Genomic DNA, 22,629 nt, shown 5'->3' with positions numbered 1-22,629 from the left:
CCTGGCATGGACTTTTCCTGAGCCTGCAAGAAAACCATCCCAGTACACATGAAGGTGCCTTCCTCAGCTTTTCTATATCAAGAGTCTTTGGCACAGTGCCTTTCCACACATAAAGAAGCTCAAACTTGGGTGGAAAAAAAAAAAAAACTGAGAGTTTGACATTTCACAAGTTGTAAATTAGTAAAACTTATACACAGATAAAAGTTCCATTTGCCATCCCTAGCTCATGTTTCAGACTCTCTTTTCCCTGCTGTTTCAGAGAGGCGCTTTAAGCACTTAAGTTGGGAAAAAACAAAATGTCTCTATGTATGCAAAGGAAATTGTTCAGGTGTTGTTCTGTTGAAGTAAAACCCAAAGATCTGTAGTCTTCCAGTCACCTTAACTTTTGTAACTAGATCTCATACATTTTGATTTTATGGTATACCGTGAATCACCATCTGCAGAGATGTTATCACAGTTCTCCAGTTTCTGAAAAAGGGAGATACATGATTTGGTACTCAAGAGTTTGGAACAGGGAGGGGGATTATAGTTTCAACAATACCTTTGCCATCTACCTCACAGTGACAGAATTACACTTGAGATTTTGTATGAAAGGATTTGTAAAATGTAAAGAAATGATAGACTTTCTAAACATAGAAAGTCTAAAGAAATTATATTCTATATCATTTTTAGTTTTCTCATTTCCATAGAAGAAATGTGCTAGATAGATGAAAAACTCACCTTCAGTAGCGATGAGAAATGGTGCTTAATAGACACATGTGGAGCACTTTTGAATAGGTGACCAGTAACCTCTCGTAGTCCATGTGATCTCACTTGACACGTAACAGAAACAATTCTTGGTTTACCTTAGGTACTCTTTGGTAGTTCATTTTATGACAGAGAAAAGCAGCATATAGTATGTGGAAGAGGCACCAGCATGGAATGCTTTCCACTTTCCAGACATGAAACTTTGGAAAGGTCATTTAACCTGATTCTTTTTTTCCCTATAAATTACATATATATAGTCAGATTTCTGTATCACAAACCACCCCCAAATCACAGTGGTTTATAACAATAATAACATACGTTTATTTTCATTCAAGATATGCATCTGCCGATGTGTGCTCAGCTTTGGCTTTGCTCCAGCTGCTTTCCATGTTTCTTATTCTCAGACCTATAGGATAAACCCTTTGTGGGGCTTGCCTATTATCATGGCTGAAAGAAAGGGCGAGTTGACAATACCTCTTGCAGCTTCTGCACAGTCCTGGTGTAGGCCATGTCCACCATCATTCCACTGGCCAAAGAGAATCACATGGCCAAGGCCAACATGATTGGAGCAGTGAAGTGCATTTCTCTCACAACCAGCAGCAAGTCACATAACCCTATTACAGGGAAGGAAAGCGGTGAAAAAGAAGGGACAAGGAATATCTACTAGTGCTCTGAAACATTGTGAGTCTCAGACAAGAAAAGTATTTAAAAGTGCCTCATAATCGAATGGATTCTTATTTAAGAATTGCTGTTATTGTTTAACAGTTCTTACTGTTCCTTATTTGGAGGATCGGATCCTAACATGTCATCGAAACCTACATTCTCCATTCTTACCACAAACCTTTCTAAAGTTTTTAACTCTCTCAGTTGTAGTTTTTTCAAGCTATGTATTCATGGGAAATAGATGGAAAAACAGTGGAAACAGTGTCAGACTTTATTTTTTTGGGCTCCAAAATCACTGCAGATGCTGATTGCAGCCATGAAATTAAAAGACGCTTACTCCTTGGAAGGAAAGTTATGACCAACCTTGATAGTATATTAAAAAGCAGAGACATTACTTTGCCAACAAAGGTCCGTCTAGCCAAGGCTATGGTTTTTGCTGTGGTCATGTATGGATGTGAGAGTTGGACTGTGAAGAAAGCTGATCGCCGAAGAATTGTGTGTTGGAGAAGACTCTTGAGAGTCCCTTGGACTGCAGGGAGATCCAACCAGTCCATTCTAAAGATCAGTCCTGGGTGTTCATTGGAAGGACTGATGCTAAAGCTGAAACTGCAATACTTTGGCCACCTCATGCGACGAGTTGACTCACTGGAAAAGACCCTGATGCTGGGAAAGGTTGGGGGCAGGAGGAGAAGGGGACGACAGAGAATGAGATGGCTGGATGGCATCACCGACTCTGTGGACATGAGTTTGAGTGAACTCCGGGAGTTGGTGATGGACAGGGAGGCCTGGCGTGCTGTGATTCATGGGGTCGCGGAGAGTCGGACACTTCTGAGCAACTGAACTGAACTGAACTGAACTGATTCATGTTTTGGGACCTCCCAGATGGCTCAGTAGTGAAGAATCTGCCTGCAAGTTAGGAGACACAGGTTCGATTCCTCAGTTGGGAAGATTCCCCTGGAGAAGAAAATGGCCACCCACTTCAGTGTTCTTGCCTGGGAAATCCCGTGGACAGAGGAGCCTGGTGGCCTACAGTCCATGGGGTAAAAGAGTTGGATACAACTTAGCAACTAAACAACAACAACATTCATGTTTTTAAAATGTTACAAGTACAGTTATTTATATCCTCTATTATAGCTATATTAAACCCCTTTCAGAAATGTCTTTGGGCACCCAGAAAGTTTTTGACATTTTTTCCCCTGATGATTAAAAGTGACAAGATTCTCTTGTAAAATTGGGAAAGTGTTGTTAGAATGAGGAAGAAATTTAAAATACCAATATTCAAATACTGTCTTAATAAACACATAAAAATATACACAGATATTAATTTTTACTAAGTGGACAACTAATGAATATACTCTATTGGCAGTGTTTTTCCACCTTACTATATGCTATATGTGTGAAAAACAGGCTTTTTTTTCTATGAAATATTTTTGATATGAATTTAACATTTTAATATACAATATTATATATGGAATATGCGATCATATGGAATTTTAAAATCCAGTGATAAGCATTTATGAACCCACTTCCCAACCTGAGAGAGAACTGGACCATAACAATACCCTGGAAGTTGTCCATGTGCTGCCCTGCTGCTGCCCCTCCCCGACCCCCACCCCGTTGGTAATCACTGTCCTCTGATTTGTGTACTGCCAGTAGCTGCTGCTTCCTCTTCTTTTTCTTTTTTCCCTTTTTAGTGTTTTCACATATGTGTGTGTCCTTCCCAGGTGGCTCAGTAAAGAATCTACCTGCAATGTAGAGACCAAGCTTCGATCCCTGGGTCAGGAAGATTCCCTGGAGAAGGCAATGGCAACCCACTCCAGTATTTTTGTATGGAGAATTCCATGGACAGAGGAGCCTGGTGGACTACAGTCCATGGGGTCACATAGAGTCAGGCATGACGGCGACTAACACAACAACACGTGTGTAAATCTCCAAATAGTGTATCCTTGACTTTTGTTTTGAGCTTTATAAAAACGCTATCATACTACATTGTTTTTAGGAATGAAATGAATGTTGTAGGATTATTTAAAGTTGTCCTCTACTGTTCGATATTGAGAGAGTGTTCTGCTATTTTACACAGAGCTTATACATTGGCCTTTGTGTGTATCCCCAATTATTTCCTTGGGAATAATTTCTAGAGGTGAAATTGCTGGGTTAAAGTGTAAGAACACTTTTATAAGGCTTTTATAAAAATACTTGTATGTCAGGAAATGTGTCCATCTCAAAGATTTTAAGAAAACAAGCATTCAGATTTGCCTGGCAGATAATTATAGATCACTACTAGTTTTCCACTTTAAAAGGCAGTAAGAATACACAAATGTTGCGTTAGCTTATCAAATTAGAGAGTCCAAAACCAAATTCCTCAGTATTTCTGACTCCCTGAAATCTATTCTGTTCTTGTCACACTGTGATTGTACTATGCTATCAGTTCCTAAGACTAGAAACCTTACAGACATCTGTCTACTTGCCCACCTCGCCTTCAGCCACCTCACACTTCCCCTGAGTCAGTAATCAAATGCTCTTAGTCTGTCTCTGCAAAGGCCCTGGAATACACCCCTTCCCTTCCATTCTTACAAGCACTGCTCTGATTCAGTTCAGTTCAGTTCAGTCGTTCAGTCATGTCCGACTCTTTGCGACCCCATGAATCACAGCATGCCAGGCCTCCCTGTCCATCACCAACTTCCGGAGTTCATTCAAACTCATGTCCATTGAGTTGGTGATGTCATCCAGCCATCTCATTCTTTGTCGTCCCTTCTCCTCCCGCCCCCGATCCTTCCCAGCATCAGACTCTTTTCCAGTGAGTCAACTTGTCGCAGGAGGTGGCCAAAGTATTGGAGTTTCAGCTTTAGCATCAGTCCTTCCAATGAACACCCAGGATCGATCTTCTTTAGAATGGACTGGTTGGATCTCCTTGCAGTCCAAGAGACTCTCAAGAGTCTTCTCCAACACCACAGTTCAAAAGCATCAATTCTTCAGCGATCAGCTTTCTTCACAGTCCAACTCTCACATCCATACATGACCACAGGAAAAACCATAGCCTTGACTAGATGGACCTTTGTTGGCAAAGTAATGTCTCTGCTTTTTAATATACTATCTAGGTTGGTCATAACTTTCCTTCCAAGGAGTAAGCGTCTTTTAATTTCATGGCTGCAATCAGCATCCACAGTGATTTTGGAGCCCAAAAAAATAAAGTCTGACACTGTTTCCACTGTTTTCCCATCTATTTCCCTTGAAGTGATGGGACCAGATGCCATTATCTTTGTTTTCTGAATGTTGAGCTTCAAGCCAACCTTTTCACTCTCCTCTTTCACTTTCATCAAGAGACTTTTTAGTTCCTCTTCACTTTCTGCCATAAGGGTGGTGTCATCTGCATATCTGAGGTTATTGATATTTCTCTTGGCAATCTTGATTCCAGCTTGTGCTTCTTCCAGCCCAGAGTTCCTCATGATGTACTTTGCATAGAAGTTAAATAAGCAGGGTGACAATATACAACCTTGATGTACTCCTTTTCCTATTTGGAACCAGTCCGTTGTTCCATGTACAGTTCTGACTGTTGCTTCCTACCTGTATACAGGTTCCTCAAGAGGCAGGTCAGGTGGTCTGGTATTCCCATCTCTTTCAGAATTTTCCACAGTTTATTGTGATCGACACAGTCAAAGGCTTTGGCATAGTCAATGAAGCAGAAATAGATGTTTTTCTGGAACTCTTGTTTTCTCCATGATCCAGAGGATGTTGGCAATTTGATCTCTGGTGCCTCTGCCTTTTCTAAAACCCGCTTGAACATCTGGGAGTTCACGGTTCACATACTGCTGAAGCCTGGCTTGGAGAATTTTGATCATGACTTTACTAGTGTGTGAGATGAGTGCAATTGTGCGGTAGTTTGAGCATTCTTTGGCATTGCCTTTCTTTGGGGTTGGAGACTGACCTTTTCCAGTCCTGTGGCCACTGCTGAGTTTTCCAAATTTGCTGGCATATTGAGTGCAGCACTTTCACAGCATCATCTTTCAGGATTTGAAATAGCTTAACTGGAATTCCATCACCTCCACTAGCTTTGTTCATACTGATGCTTTCTAAGGCCCACTTGACTTCACATTCCAAGATGTCTGGCTCTTGGTCAGTGATCACATTATCATGATTATCTTGGTCATGAAGATCTTTTTTGTGCAGTTCTTCTGTGTATTCTTGCCACCTCTTCTTAATATCTTCTGCTTCTGTTGATTAACCCCTACTAATCTGTCAGGTGGACCATGACACAACCTCTTAATTGGTCTGCTGCTGCTGAGTCGCTTCAGTCATGTCCGACTCTGTGCGACCCCATGGACTGCATTCTACCAGGCTCCTCTGCCCATGGGATTTTCCAGGCAGGAGTACTGGAGTGGGATGCCATCGCCTTCTCCGAATTGGTCTGCTACCTGCCTTCAATCTCTTACCTTTCTAGTCAGTCCTTCACTCTGTTACTTTCTCAAAACACAGACTTGTCTTTAAAACTGAAACCAAAAATCTTTGATAGCTCTCCAATATCTCTACAAAATAAAATCCACACTCCTTAATTAAAGCCCTTGATCTAATTTAACCTACCATCTCCAGCTTTGTTTCCTTGTGGTTCAACCACCCCACCCCACCCCACCCTAAGAACTTTGTGTGTTATATTCTAGCCAGCCTGGGCTCCTTGTTCTCTATATATTTTTCTGTTTTCCCTTGTTCTTGCTACTCCCTCAGCCTAAACTACTGTTCATCTCCCCCTCCTTTTCAGCAAGTTGTAATGCTACTACTCACATTTCAAGGTTCCAGTGAAATGCCAGCTCCCTCATGGAGCTTAACATCAATGTAAGTTATCATAATTATGCACAGATGAGTCAGGCATGTTTGCTTCTCTCAAAATACTTTGAATATCAAAACATGAAAAAAAATGTATGTTTTAAACATTTGCTGGATAGAAAATGATGCTAGGTAGAAAAAAGTAGAACACAAAACTTTTGAACACCAGTTACACTAAATTTTAAATGTATGTATAAATATATGTGTATGTTTATACGTTTATATATGTATATATACACACATATACATATATGTCTATTGACAGAGACAGAGAGTGATAGGAATACTTGAGCTTGATGTTTATTAAGCTTCTAAACATTTTTTTTTAATCAGGCAAGATGAGTACTTCTTTACAAAATTATTATAATGATACATTTTAGGTTCATTATCTTTCATCAAGATGCTTGCTTGAGCTTAAACAGGTTTCCATTTTGAAACTTAACCATATTAGGTCTAGTTGCAGGAAGCCAGCCAGTTGCTTCTCCTTCTTTTTCCCGTGTTGACTGGCTTAATTAGAAGGGCCTGTTTCCTGGTCATGTCTGTCTAACCGTAGTCATAGGTCATGAGCAGTCCCCTCAACTGTAAAATAAAGGCATTGCTGTAGATGACTATTAAATGGGTGAATCGATGATCTTCAGGGTTTTTTCCACACTCTGTATTCTGAGATACTTTCCACTCATGAGACAGAAAAAAAGCTTAATGACACAGGAAAGTGCTCTTTGTTCTCTGCTCTAGGGTTTCCCTGGTGGCTCAGGCAGTAAAGAATCTGCCTGCAATGCAAGAGACCCAGGTTTGATCCCTGGGTCAGGAAGATCTCCTGGAGAAGGGACTGGCTTCCCACTCTAGTATTCTTGCCTGAGGAGCCTGGCAGGTTCCTCATGGGGTCGCAGAGTTGGACACAACTGAGCAACAAACACTTCTTTCACTAACACCTTTACTGGTGTCAAGCAGCCAGTTTCTCCTTTTATTAACTCTGAACTGCCAAAAGATACTGTGTAGGGATTAGTACATGGGGCTTCTGATCCACACGCACCACTACCTTTGGGGCCTTGGACGTGGCCCTTTCTGTCACTGTTTGCCTATCTGTGAAATGAAGAAGGTCAGGCTAGATGCTCTTTGATCTTCTTTGCAGATGTAATGTAATTTCATAATTGATATGTGTGAAATATCCAAGGATTTTTTACCATATAATCACAGGCACATGTTTCAACGTTAAGAAATCATTAGAACTATTCACAAAAGAGTTTTTCTTTCATATAGTGGTGTAGATATAAAATGGGAGCAGGAAGGGAGAAAATGCAGGAAGGTATGTGTGATTGAAGGATAGCCTGGCCCCATCACTTACTTCAACTCACCTTAATATTTTTTCTCTTCTGATGAATATTTCTTGTCTTAAAATTGTTACCTTTAGTAATATAAATCAAAAACTTTGAGAATCTCTTCTAGGAAATTAAAATGTTGGGATAGATTTTAAATATGCATACAAATTTAGACCAGTCTAGAAATAGTAGAATATGTCTCAAATATATGAACTCTAATAATCATTATAGAGATTTCTTAAGAGAGAGACTCTGAAGTCTACACAAGAGAGCCCCACTTTAATTTCAAGGGACAAACTAATATTTGATATATGATACTTGATACATGATACAAGTTCAAACTACCTTACAACTGCACTCGTTTCACATGCTCGCAAGGTAATGCTTAAAATCCTTCAAGCTAGGCTTCAACAGTATGTGAACCAAGAACTTCCAGATGTACAAGCTGGATTTAGAAAAGGCACAGGAACTAGACGTTAAATTGCCGACATCCATTGGATCATAGAAAAAGCAAGAGAATTCCAGAAAAACATCTGCTTCATTTACTACACTAAAGCCTTTGGCTGTGTGGCTGTAACAAAGTGTGGAAAATTCTGAAAGAGATGGAAATACCGTACCACCTTACCTGCCTCCTAAGAAACCTGTATGCAGGTCAGGAAGCAACAGTTAGAACCGGACATGGAACAACAGCCTGTTTCAAAGTTGGGACAGGAGTATGTCAAGGCTGTATATTGTCACCCTGCTTATTTAACTTATATGCAGAGTATATCATGTGAAATGCTGAAATGGATATATCACAGGCTGGAATCAAGACTGCTGGAAGAAATATCAACAACCTCAGATATGTAGATGATACTCCCCTAATGGCAGAAAACAAAGAGGAACTAAAGAGACTTTTGATGAAAGTGAAAGAGGAGAGTGAGAAAGCTGGCTTAAAACTCAACATTAAGAAAACTAAGATCATGCCATCCAGTCCCATCACTTCCTGACAAATAGATGGGAAACAATGGAAACAGTGAGAGACTTTATTTTCTTGGGCTCCAAAATCACTGCAGATGGTGATTGCAGCCATGAAATTAGGACATTTCTTCCTTGGAAGAAAAGCTATTACAAACCTAGACAGCATATTAAAAAGCCCAGACATCACTTTGCTGACAAAGGTACATCTAGTCAAAGCTGTGATTTTTCCAGTAGTCGTGTAGTTGTGAGAGTTGGACCATGAAGAATGCTGACTTCCAAAGAATTGATGCTTTTGAACTGTGGTGCTGGAGAAGACTTGGGAGTCCTTGGACTGCAAGGAAATCCAACCAGTCAATCCTAAGAGAAATCAACCCTGAATATTCTTTGGAAGGACTGATGCTGAAGCTGAAGCTCCAATACTTTGGCCACCTGATGTGAAGAGCCAATTAATTGTATAAAACCCTGATGCTGGAAAAGATTGAAGGCAAGAGGAGAAGGGGGCAATAGAGGACAAGATGGTCCATGGCATCACCGACTCAGTGGACATAAGTTTGAGCAGACTCTGGGAGATGGTGAAGAATGGGGAAGCCTGGCGTGCTGCAGTCCATGGAGTCACAAAAAGTTGGACATGACTTAGCAACTGAACAAAAACTTGATTCCGGAGTTGCTTCTGTTATACGTAATTGTTACTGTTTAAACAAGTATTTCTTTTCTAGTAATTAGTTTTTTTTTTCCATTTTGATGGGTAGTCATAAATATTAACCACCAGCAGTGCAGGGATAATTTATATTCAAATTGTCAGACATCACTCTGTGAACACATAAAATAATTTACATTTATTTAGAACCTTTTATCCTGAAGTGCTCTACACATATTTCTTTATAATCTGATTGCAAGCTATATATAGGCCTCTCCTACCTGAAACAGAGCAGCAACCAAAGTAATTAAAATAAAGAATACAGCTTCAAAAAAGTAGAAGAAAGAAGAAAATGTATTTTTTTACTTGTTCCTCTATGCTCTTATCCCTATAGGATTGGAGAATCCATGTTGACCAAATGCACCAGCACAAAAGTGGGATTGAATCTGCTCTAAAGGAAACCAAGGTATGTGAGTTACTTCAGATGAGTCTGAGTCCATTTATTCATCTGTGAAGTACCTGTTAAGGGAAAACATGGAAGAAAAATGGCCCAGTCCTTACCCTTGAGGAGTTTACTGATCAAATATACCATATTATATTTCAACAGCCCTAAGATTTAAACCAACTAAAGAAAAGTAACTATTTAAAAGGTGTGTGTATGTGTATATATATATATATATATATATATATATATATATATGTTGCATACTTTATGCAATATATATATATAGTTTATTGCATACTTTAGGTATAGTTTATTTATATATGTAGGTGTGTTAGAATCATTTCATCATTCTTTCCTCTTTGAATCTCAAAGAATTAACAGAGCACCAGGCCAGCAATGCCTAGAGCCTACAGTTTCCAGGCTTGCTGCCTTGCCAGTAATATGGACTTTTGGAGACTACCACAAGGAAGCTAAGCTGGAGTAAGGTTCTGGTTCCCAGACTGGAGCTATAAGTTTGGTTTGGTTTGGTTTGAACAGTGTAAGTTTATTTTCCCACAGTTCCAGAGGCTAGAAGTCTGATATCAGGATGCCAGCATGACCAGGTTGTAATGAGGGCTCTCTTCCTGGCTCATATGCAGCCACTTACTCGCTGTGTGTTCACATGGGGAAAGAGAGCCGTGCTGTCTCTTCCTCATATTATAACAACACCAGTTCTGTGAGCTCCACTCTGATGACCTCATTTAATCAAAATCACCCCCTAAAAGGCTCCAATACAGTCACTTGAGGGGAGGGGGGGGAAAGGAAGGCATCAACATATTAATTTCGGAAAACACAATTTAATCATAGCAAGATTGCTCATGCCAAAGTATGAATCTGCTATACAACCCCTTTTTCCCTCTGGATACCACTCAAAACTGGCATCTTTTTTGTGTCACCCAATGATGTCACTGCAGACTAGAGCTATAAACTTAATGATCTACTTCCAGCTGCAATATTCCAGTCATCTTTGAATTGTGTTTATAAGAAAATCATGTTATTCCCTTACCTACTTTGATTGTGGACTTTAAAGCAAATTCCACTCACATACATTTTGGATTTGCATAAGGACAAATAAATCAACTAACACTACCAGGTGCTTTTTAATTTTAACATTCTGTAAAGTGTGACTAAAATAATTCTCCTTGCAGACTTTTTTGTTACTGAAAATTTCAAACTGTTTTGTCTTTTTCATTTGTAACTAAGAATTTGTGGGCTGAACAGAGGGAGTTTTAACCCATTTAAAACTACTTTGGAAAAACATATTTATGCGTTCTTTGCCTATTAAAATGTCATGAAATTTCTAGGGATTTTTGGACAAACTTCATAATGAAATTAGTAGGACTCTGGAAAAGATTGGCAGCCGAGAAAAGTACATCAACAGTCAGCTCGAGCACTTGGTTCAGGAGTATCGCGCGGCTCAAGCCCAACTGAGTGAGGTAACTGAGGAGTGACATCTGGGGCTCATTCCAGTTCATGACTCTGAGCCCTAAACTTGACGCAGCACTTCTCTTCTAGAGGGTCATGCAGGACTTTTCACGGACAGCAGCACAATAATTCCGGCCTGCATTAGGAAGCAAATGGAACTTGTCAGCTCCATTTTACGTGTGATAGAAATGACATCCTAGGAGTCTTTAAAATGCATTTCTTCATCTGACTGAAGTAAAAGAAGTCATATATTCCTTAGAAAAGGAACAGAGTGTCAGGACACCTGGTTTTGTCTCTAAGTCTGCTGTTAATTTACTGTCTGAGTAGGAGGAAGAAGAAGAGTATGCATTTACATGTGTCAGGGAGAAAAGACAGCCTTGCCATAATGGCTTACAACCACATAATAAGGAATGTGAAAGCAAGACACATTCAAAGACAGTGGTTTAATTAATTAAATGAGCAAATTTTTTGATCCTTTCAAAGTTTTAGAATTTCAACCAAAAATAAAATAAAAACCTTCATCCTTTGAAAGCAGCTATGCTTTGTTCCAGCAGTAGGGATCTAACAGCTTTCCTCTGGGATTTATGCTCCCCACTTTCCTGACGTTGAGGAAGACCGCTAAGAACACTTACTGATTCAGTTGAAGGCAGACAAGGTTAGAAGGAGAAAAGAATGGAAATAAACTGGAGATACTTCTGTATTAATACTTTTAGGAGTTCTCAAAGACGAAGCAGAAACTAACCTTCACATTTTTTATTGTTTGTTTAATTAACTGTTCACACATATACACATGTATTCATGGATATTTTTACTTTTAAAATGCTGTAAAAAGTCTCTGATTAAAGCCACCCTGTATCTCTCAAACACTGACACTAAATAATTGTTAAATTAGTTACCTAGAATATATTCTATATTGTCATACTGCTTGTTAAATCTTACTAATTACTGATTCTGATGTTCTATTGTTTTTGAGAACGAGTTTTCTCTGCATAGCAGGCAGATTAGATCAACCAAGAGCCATTGTCTAAACTGTTTAGGAATGGCTGAGGACAAATTTTTATTGTGAATTGTGGCCCTGGTTACACAGTCAGTATATGATGATTAAGGTAGTTCACCCTATATAGTGTTTTCATTAAATACATGGTGCCTATTAGGGACATTAAAATAGCTGCTGTTAAAATGTCACTTTTCACAAATGTATTCACAGACAAGGAAGGGGGTTGTCATAAAATGATATGCAGAAATTGTAAATACAAAGAGGTCATATTTAAGTAATCTGCTTGTTTTGATTTTGCCATTAAACAAAATGTTTTTTCCCTCAGGCAAGGGAGCGTTACCAGCAGGGAAACGGTGGAGTAACTGAAAGGACCAGACTCCTGTCTGAGGTACACACTGTGTTCACCCAAATTCTCACCTGTCACCAGGGCCCTGCTGTTGACAGCCATCAATGGTTTAATACTGCTACAGCCATGGTTATTTACTTTAGTAATTGCTTCCTGTGGCTCTAAATCCTTTTCTTCAGGAGAAAAATCCCTAAATTTTCTTTTCAGTGAATCAGTTAGGTATTTATATACCTACTTATTTCCACATATGCCTAAAATTGTTTTACTAAATGTAACATAAAACATACTGATAATATTAGCACGTTTATAACCTTCCTTAATCTTTTTAAAAATATAATAATTATAATTAACATATAGAAGAGTAAAGTATTTACTTAAATGTCTACAGTAAATTTTAATGTTAGTATTTAAGATATAATTTTTTTTTAGTGATTGTTGTTGATAACTGGTATGTGATCCTATTTCTCTGTCCACAAATTGAGACAAGCATTTAACCCTCTCCCTTCTAAAGACTTTTTAGAAGGGATTTTTAGACTATTTTTAGAATAGTCTAAAAAGAAGACTTTTTAGAATGTTTACATACATTGTTGCATTTACTTTCATCATTTTGCAAGAGACAGAAGACCTAATATATATTAGTTATATGAATAATACATGTATTATATATTATGTATTAGGTCTTACCTTTAAATATGTGTGTGTGTATATATATATATATTAATAATACATACTCCCACTTCTCACTGAAGAGCTGAGAGGAAAAAAGACCTGACAAGTTCAGTAGCCAGTGTGGGGCTAAAGTCTAAGACTATCTTTGGATACACTCAAGTATAATTGTTACAAACTTTTCTGTATAGTGTGCTTCCTAGGTGGCTCAGCTGTAAAGAATCCACCTGCCAGTGCAGGAGACACAGGAGATGCGGTTTCAATACCTGGGTCGGGAAGGTCCCTGGAGAAGGAAATGGCAACCCACTTCAGTATTCTTGCCTGGCGAATCCTATGGACAGAGTGGGGTATAGTCCATGGGGTCACAAAGAGTCTGACACGACTGAGCAAACAGAGCGCGCACACACACACATTTCTATACAGTAGAATTAAGCTTTTTTTCTGGAGACTATTTGAGGAATAAATAATTATTTTGAAATAATAAAAATATTACTTTATAAATATTTAGACTCTAGTCCTGTGGTGCTTATAGGCAGATAAAACATTATACAGAACTAAAGCTCACTTACGTTAGGTAAATTAACACTGGAAGGGAGTCCAGGGAACCATTTAGTTCTTTCAGAGTATGTAGTTATCCCCAGTTGTAACATTTCAGATGCCTGAACAAAATTAATTTGCTTTACTTGGATGTGCACTTTATTCCCAAGGAAGTTTTTACTCACCAGTATGATAAAAAATAAAGACTACTAAGTTACAATAATTATGGTTTGGTTCTAGATTGTATCAAAAATTTTTCAGTTTTTTAAAGATGATAGTTTCTACCAATATTAATGCTAGTTTGGAATTTTGCTAATAACAGACACTATAGTACAATTTTGAGTATAATGTAGAGTGTATATAAGGGCCAGCATAGCAGCACAGTATGCCTCTTGGAGTTCATGGTTTGGATAAAGCAGTTAGAATATTTTTACATATAGCCATATGGCATAAATGTTATTTTTAGTGTCCTATAGAGAAAGAGGTGGCATATTCTCTTACAAAACTATAATATTAAGAAAGATACCTAGTAAATCTTTAGAATTCGTAAAGCCTTTAGGATGTTTATGGTATTTTAATTAATAACTAGTCATTGGAGACTTGCATGGTAGATGCTGTGAGATAACTGCAAGGCTTGAATGCCTAATGCCTTAAAAAAACAACTTAGATCTTTTTTATTCTATCATGTTTGAGACAGTTAATGAGACAGTAATTTGGTGACGTTTAACAATAGGAGCACGCTTAGAAGATAAAAAGCTTAGCATGTCTGCATACTTTATCTTATTGTTCAAATTATGTCCAGGATACTGCTACTACGTCTGAATTATTTGTCTTAATATATCATTCAAAAATTTGGAAGTTTCTTTAAAATGCAGTGCTCATGAGAACTCGTTTTCAATGAAAGGTTACAGAAGAACTAGAAAAGGTGAAACAAGAAATGGAAGAAAAAGGCAGCAGTATGACCGATGGTGGTAAGTACACACTAATTTTAAGAAAAAAATGAGCAAAAGAGGTGTCTCTCCTTAAGAAATGTATTTTTAAGAAGGTATTAATAAATAGGAAGTCTCCTTTTAAAAAGAATTTGTTTGAAGGAGGGGTACATGGTACAAAAATGATGTCTGATAATCAGTATACTGTTCTCCTTATAAATGAGCTGAGAAGAGTCATTTTTTACTATCATTCAGGATTTTATTCAAACTATATCTGTTCAGAAATAGGGTAGAAAATATTTAAATATACACTTTGATATGCCTGTTTAAAAAAGCAATATTTTGTTCTGTTTTCATCCAGTGAGATTCATCATTCCATTTTATTGTACAAAAACACTCAGTGTAGGTGGTGATGTGATGACTCCCTTTTTCACTCACCCCCAGTAGGCCTGATGGGCAAGGGTCAGATAGGGAAGAATTAATATTCCGACAGTAATCATCCTCCATTGTGAGCTAGTTACTTTGACATGGCCTGGTGGTGATTGCCCAAAGGCCTTTCTATGTTCTAGAAAGATTTTAGAGTTCTAATGGTATATACTGAGTGATCTTTCAAAAGGTGATGTATAAAGGGTTTGCAGTATGTTTCAATGAGCCCATTAGCTGTGTCTCAAAGTAATTCTTTCTTCCCTTTATACCCCTTTTTTAATATCCTTTCTCCCATAGTATCCTTTTTTCCTTAGACAAATATACTACTAGCCCATCAAAAAATACTGAAGAAATCGTTATATACCCCTTTAGCAACTCTTCCTCTAGAAAAGAAGTTCAGCCTCAGTACATCAAATGCTACATCATTTCCCAGCCTAGAAATTTCAGGTGTTTAAAATGCCACAGAAAAACTGTGTGAATGTCAGTAAATTGTTGGCGATGTTTTTAACCCTATTTTTGGCTTAAGACAAAGTGAGGAAAATGTCATACCATTCTGTAATAAACTGATACTCCAAATGAAAATTTTTATTCCATGTTATTTTCATTCTGCAGCTCCTCTGGTGAAGATTAAACAGAGCTTAACAAAGCTGAAGCAAGAAACCGTTCAGATGGACATTAGAATCGGTGTTGTGGAACATACATTACTCCAGTCAAAACTGAAGGAAAAGTCCAACATGACAAGAGACATGCATGCTACAATCATTCCAGAATCTGCAATAGGCTCTTATTAAAACATACCATTTTTCATGCTTCTGATGATTGTTTTTTTATAGAAAATCATATTTCATGTTGCAAAGATTACAAAGCAGTTATTCCTCTTAAAGCATGTTGATGGGTATTTTTTTACATATGTACACACATATTGTATCATGATGATTATGGATGGTCAAAACCTTTGAATTGAATACAATATTTAATAAAGGAATTTAAAATTCTCACTTTCAAAGCAGCTTTCACTAGTCATTACATGTAGTAAAGCCCTGACCTGGTGGCTCACTGTTCTTACGGGTCCTTGCATTTGAGGGAGAGGAACATGGTGCAGAGTGGGTAGGACCCATGCTTTCTGCAGGTGCTGCTGCTGCTGTCAGCACATGGACCTTTGGCACAAGCCGGCCCTTTCCGTTTGATACACACACAGTGATCTCAAGTGTTTTCTGCTCCCAGTTGCAGCCGGCAATGGCTGGGAATTCCTTCCAAAATTCCAAACTACCCTTGCCTCAACTTTATGGTTACCTAAAATTACGTTTTTTTAAAAAAAAGCATAAGAATAAAACTTCAGTATCTTTATTAACATTTGAAGTTTATTATTTACCATGACCATTTCATGACTAAACTGATTTTATATCTACTGTGATCTAAGGTTCCCTGATAAAAAATAAATATTTCAGTCATATTTGATTATGTTCCTATAGTGAATAAAAAGGTGTATACATTTCTCAGTTCCTATAGTGAATAAAAAGGTGTATACATTTCTCAGTTCTACTTTTTTTCTGTGGTATCAGGTATACTGAAGATTCATTTTGTAGCAGAAGGAAGGATAGCAAATCATGTCACAATCAGCCTCCTGGTACTGGCAGTCTTTACTGACACATCTTACTGAGCAGCTTTCTCATCTGGGATTTCTAAATTGGTGACATAAGCAATATGAGAGTGACCAGACTTGGAACTGGGGGAAACTGATGAGATGTGCTCAAACCAGAAGATAGCCCACACTTATTTTTTGAAAATAAGGGGGAAAAAAAGGATCTAGTGATAAGTTTTGATTAGAATACTATATGTGTGTGTGTGCATATATATATATATGAAAAAAATAATAAAATCCCCTTCTTATTTGCCATTCTATTATTTTACTTCCACCCTGCATTTTTTTTTAGCCTTTACTTTCCATATATATACCCTCATACACACAAATTTTTTTCTTTCAAACTTTCTAGTTTAAGATTGCTGCTGCTGCTGCTAAGTCAATTCAGTCGTGTCCGACTCTGTGTGACCCCATAGACGGAAGCCCACCAGGCTCCCCCGTCCCTGGGATTCTCCAGGCAAGAACACTGGAGTGGGTTGCCATTTCCTTCTCCAGTGTGTGAAAGTGAAAAGTGAAAGTAAAGTCGCTCAGTCGTGTCTGACCCTTAGCGACCCCATGGACTGCAGCCTACCAGGCTCCTCCGTCTATGGGATTTTCTAGGCAAGAGTACTGGAGTGGCTTGCCATTGCCTTCTCCGGGAGTTTAAGATTACATTTAGATAAATCAGTATGCATAAACTATTCTTTTACTCAAGAGTGAAAGTGAAAGTCGCTCAGTCCTGTGTGACTCTTGTGACCTCATGGACTGTACAGTCCATGGAATTCTCCAGGCCAGAATACTGGAGTGGGTAGCCTTTCCCTTCTCCAAGGGATCTTCCCAACCCAGGGATCAAACCCAGGTCTCCCTTGTTGCAGGCAGATTCTTTACTAGCTGAGCTATCAAGCCCATTACTCAAGAGGGTGGCAGTCAATACAATGGCAAAGTCAGTTTATTTAATTTGGGATAATAGGTAGTTTGAAACAAAGTCCTACAATTTTCCCTTCCTTTATGGTCATTGGGAGGTGCAGAGCAGAAAGACCAAAACCTAACTTTTGGACCCACAAACTAACAGCAGTTTCCTGGAACTTATTTGCATAGGTATTGTCATGGCTAAGTAGTAATGTGACGAATTCAATCAATGCAGAGACCCCTTCTAGATAAATGAGAGCTCTCCATAAAATGTTCTTTTACTCAGAAACAAAGTACACTCTTCATTTCATTCAAATGCAATAATCTAAGAACTCTTCCAATAACTAGTGTAAGCAACCTATTTTCACTTCCTTTGAAATAATCCAGCTTACTCAGGTTGGGCGAGGTGGTCCTCCTCTCAGTTCCCATAGAGCCCTGTGAATAACAGAACTTATTGTACTATACTGTCATTATTTTTTCCTCCATCGACTCTAATAGATTGACCTGCTTGAAGATAAGAAGAAAATCTTCCTTGTTTCTGTGTTCCTAACCAGGTCCTGGCACATAGGGTGTGAGTAAGTGAATGGGTAGATGTATTGCGCAGTTCCCGAGTATATTGCAGGTCCTATTCTACAGCAGATTCATGTTATCAAGTCTGAGATCTGACACAGTTTCAAGATAATTATAAATCATAGGTTCAGGATTGGAATTGGCAGCATTAGTATGAACTCATGGATTTTTCATACATTTAGATTAATTGAAAATATAAATATTTATAGATATAGAAGTACAAATACATATATACGTGTGTTTACTAGTTCTGTCCTCTAAGAGGGTCAGAAACAGTGACAGTACAATAGCAATGAGAATACCTAGCACTCAGATCTTGGTTTCTAAATTTTCTACTTAACGAAAAAAAAACAAAAACAGGTTTCTTAGAAAAATTACTAATTCCTGGTCTGGGGCAGGGAAAGCACAGATGAGCCTGGAATTCTTTGCCAGATAGTAACGACATGTGCAAAGAAATGATGGGGCTATGGCTAAAGGACGTAGACTGTAGAATATCATACTAGCCAATCTGGGACAACTGAGCATCAAAACAAATAATTATAGTAATAAATTATAACCCAGAGAATAAAACAACAAGCTATGAGTCCATACAGGTAGAGATAAATGAATCAATTGCAGAAGAGAAGGGTCCTCCTCACAGTACAATAACAGCTAAAGTAAAAGAAATATGGCATTTAGAAATCACCATCTGGCAACTGCCATGCCGGTGTATCTCAGAGATACTGCAGGTTCAATCCCAGGCTACCGCCATAAAGTGAATAACAAGTATATCACATGAATTTTTTAGTTTCCCAGAGCATGTAAAGATTATGCTCACAATAAACTGTAGTCTCTATTGTCTGCAATAACATTGTCTTTTAAAACTATATTGTACATATTTTAATTAAAAAAATACTTTATTACTAAAAACTGCTAACCATCATCTGAGGTTTACAAGTCATAGTAATAGAATCAAGGCCCACTCATCAAGTTGTGAACAAGAAGGTTAACTGAATAAATTGTGTTCCTTCCCAGAATGGCTGAGAAAGGATACACAGGAAGGAGGGGAGAAGAAAGGTCTCCACTTCTGCTGGGACTTTTTAAATAGTCAAGAAAGAAAAGTACTCTTCAAGCAGAAAATTGAGAGACAAATTTGGATAATAGCTAATTATCGTTCAATGATATCTTGAGTAGCAAATAAGGAATTTGATGGAGGAAAAAAAGATCACTAATCAGGGAATTTCCTGGTGTTCCAGTGATTAGGATTCCACACTTCCACTGCAGAGGGCATGGGCTTAATGCCTGGTCAAGAACCAAGATCTCAAATGACACATGGCGTGGCCAAAAAGGGAAAAAAAAGACCACTGATCATATAATAATAATAATAGTAAACATTTGAAGAATTAACTTTTCTTAATAATTACCCAAATGAAACACAAAGAATGAAATAAGCATTTCCAAAGCATGTTGGGAAAATGGCACAATATTACTGGTAATTTGAACTGGCCTCAAATTACTTCTTTATATACGTTGTTGTTGTCTAGTCACTAAGTTGTGTCTGACTCTTTGTGACCCCATGGATTGCAGTCCACCAGGCTCCTCTGTCCATGGAATTTTCTAGGCACGAATACTGGAGTGGGTTGCCATTTCTTGACAATTGCTAAAACTAGTAGGTGAAAATTTAATGAAAAACTGAGTATTTACATAATCTCAAAGCCCATAAAATATTTTACAGAGAGAAAAATCATGACAGTGGAGAAACCTGGGATATATCACTTTAAGGGATCAAAAGTTAACGTTACCAGCAGTGAACCAAATAGATATCATGTTTCTCCTGAAAAGAGCACACATTCCTGAAAGTGTATGACTTGAATCTGTTAATAGTCATGAGAAAACATCAGACAAATCCAATGGAGGGATGTTTTACAAAATGGCCTCTGTTCTTCAAAAAAGTGTACTTGTGGCTGACTCACACTGCTGTATGGCAGAAGCCAGCACAACATGGTAGAGCAATAATCCTACAATTAAAAATAAATTTAAAAAAAATCGAGAGGCTGTGAAATTTTTTTAAAAAATTACAAGTTCATGAAAAACAGACTGAGGAATTGCTCCAGATTAAAGGAGGTGAAAGAGACATAATTATATGCAATGAACGATTCAAGACTGAATACTGGGCCAAAAAAAACCACCTTTATTTGTTAGAAAAGGACAATACTGAGACAGGTAAGATTAAGAGCGGTAGGCTGGATAATAGTGTTAACATTATTTTTTGATATTTGTACTGTACTTATATAAAAGGATGTCCTTTGTTTTAGCAATACACACAAGTATTTGGAGGCAAAGAAGCATCATGTCAGCAACTTGCTCTCAAATGGTTCAGGGGAAAAAATGTATACTTGTGTGTGTTTGTATATTCACACACATATAGAAAAGGAGAATGATTTTTAAAATATGGTTAACTGTTAACATTTTGAGATTTGAGAGAATAATATATAGAAATATATAGAAATCCACTGTACATTTTTAGAACTTTTCTATAAATTTGAAATTATTTCAAAGTATAAAGTTAAAAAATGATGGTTCTTGGAAATGATATGCTTTGTATTAAGTAAGACTCCCTTTGATCCAAACAGGCAACTTGTGTGAATCGTATGACCTCTCTAATAAAATTATATGTCCCATTGAACATGTCTTAAACTTACATAATCATTTGTTCATTGATGAAGTAGGAACAACTTTCAGACACCTCTAAGGAACTGTTTCTCTACTGCCCTCTTAATTAACCTAGGTCAGAATTTCCCATGAGTTTAAATACAAGCAAATGTTTCTATAACCAGTAAATTTGAGAAACATTAAACAAGTTTCATTTCCTTCAGGACTTCTCATCTACATTGTGAATCTGCAAGCAGCAAATGTAGTTCCTTTTCTTTTTCTTTTTTTTTTTAACAAATAATATAACAGCAGTCCCTCTTCACCAAGAATACTCTTTAAGAATGTAGATTTAGGTAAACGGGTATGAAAAATCAGTGCACAAATCTTAGATTATTTTCCAACCTTTCATTAGAATAGGTGGATCTGTGAAGGAAGATGAGAAAACATGTAATTCTCTGATTCAAAACTCTTCTGCGTGACGTGGATGGTTAACAAGCATGGGTTTGAATGCTGAGGGTCAGTAGACTTTAAGGATTTAGGAACCTTTATAGAGAACCTAGGATTAAATGCCCAAATGCTTTTCTTCTTAAAATTCTTTTCTGCCAGCCTGAAATGCTTTTTGTGTTTTCTTTAAAGCAGTCTTCATTATAACAATGTGATTGAAGTAGTTAGAAAGGATCCTCCCTATTTTGTAGTCAAATAGCAATCATTGTCAAAGCTTCACCTTTTTAAAAACTGAATTCGCCCAACAACCAAGTCATAATTCCTAAAACTTTATATTTGAAAAGGTGGCATGGTCTTTCACAGGGTAAAAACAATTTTGGATTTACTGGTTTGTTGAAACCTGTATGCAGGTCAGGAAGCAACAGTCAGAACTGTACATGGAACAACAGACTGGTTCCAAATAGGAAAAGGTGTACGTCAAGGTTGTATATTGTCACCCTGCTTATTTAACTTATATGCAGAGTACATCATGAGGAACGCTGGGCTGGAAGAAGCACAAGCTGGAATCAAGTTTGCCGGGAGAAATATCAATAACCTCAGATATGCAGATGACACTACCCTTATGGCAGAAAGTGAAGAGGAACTCAAAAGCCTCTTGATGAAAGTGAAAGAGGGGAGTGAAAAGGTTGGCTTGAAGCTCAACATTCAGAAAACAAAGATCATGGCATCTGGTCCCATCACTTCATGGGAAATAGATGGGGAAACAGTGTCAGACTTAATTTTCGGGGGCTCCAAAATCACTGCAGATGCTGATTGCAGCCATGAAATTAAAAGACGCTTGCTCCTTGGAAGGAAAGTTATGACCAACCTTGATAGTATATTAAAAAGCAGAGACATTACTTTGCCAACCAAGGTCCGTCTAGTCAAGGCAATGGTTTTTCCCGTAGTCATGTATGGATGTGAGAGTTGGACTGTGAAGAAAGCTGATCGCCGAAGAATCAATGCTTTTGAACTGTGGTGTTGGAGAAGACTCTTGAGAGTCCCTTATACTGCAAGGAGATCCAACCAGTCCATGCTAGAGGAGATCAATCCTGGATGTTCATTGGAAGAACTGATGCTAAAGCTGAAACTGCAATACTTTGGCCACCTCATGCGACGAGTTGACTCACTGGAAAAGACTCTGATGCTGGGAAAGGTTGGGGACGGGAGGAGAAGGGGACGACGGAGAATGAGATGGCTGGATGGCATCACCGACTCTGTGGACATGAGTTTGAGTGTACTCCGGGAGTTGGTGATGGATAGGGAGGCCTGGCGTGCTGTGATTCATGGGGTCGCGGAGAGTCAGACACGACTGAGCGACTGAACTGAACTAAACTGTCATTTGACAAGTCTTTTTACAAATACAGGGAAGAGGAGAGGGCAAGAACCATCTTAATGTGTTCATCTTAACGTGTTCTAAAGAATACATCTCAAGCATTAGATTTCCATAATTGGGTGCTT

The 22,629-nt window shown here is 38.0% G+C and overlaps 1 protein-coding gene across 1 annotated transcript in view; it reads left to right on the top strand.

Moving 5' to 3' along the window:
- IFT57 (intraflagellar transport 57) overlaps positions 1-16,732 on the top strand; it is a 74,216-nt gene extending 57,484 nt beyond the window's left edge. The window contains exons 7-11 of the mRNA XM_055419439.2: positions 9,539-9,610; positions 10,933-11,064; positions 12,376-12,438; positions 14,504-14,570; positions 15,567-16,732. Of these exons, the coding sequence (XP_055275414.2) occupies positions 9,539-9,610; positions 10,933-11,064; positions 12,376-12,438; positions 14,504-14,570; positions 15,567-15,745 (513 nt within the window). The 3' untranslated portion in view covers positions 15,746-16,732. The remainder of the gene's footprint in view (positions 1-9,538; positions 9,611-10,932; positions 11,065-12,375; positions 12,439-14,503; positions 14,571-15,566) is intronic.
- The last annotated feature ends 5,897 nt before the right edge of the window (positions 16,733-22,629 follow it).

This window comes from Moschus berezovskii, chromosome 1 (genome assembly GCF_049115385.1).
Source record: "Moschus berezovskii isolate FMDL1 chromosome 1, NW_MosBer_1.0, whole genome shotgun sequence".
In the NCBI taxonomy this organism is placed as follows: Eukaryota; Metazoa; Chordata; class Mammalia; order Artiodactyla; family Moschidae; genus Moschus; species Moschus berezovskii.
The sequence above is the reverse complement of the archived record's forward strand: the minus strand, read 5'-3'. Positions and strand labels throughout refer to the sequence as shown.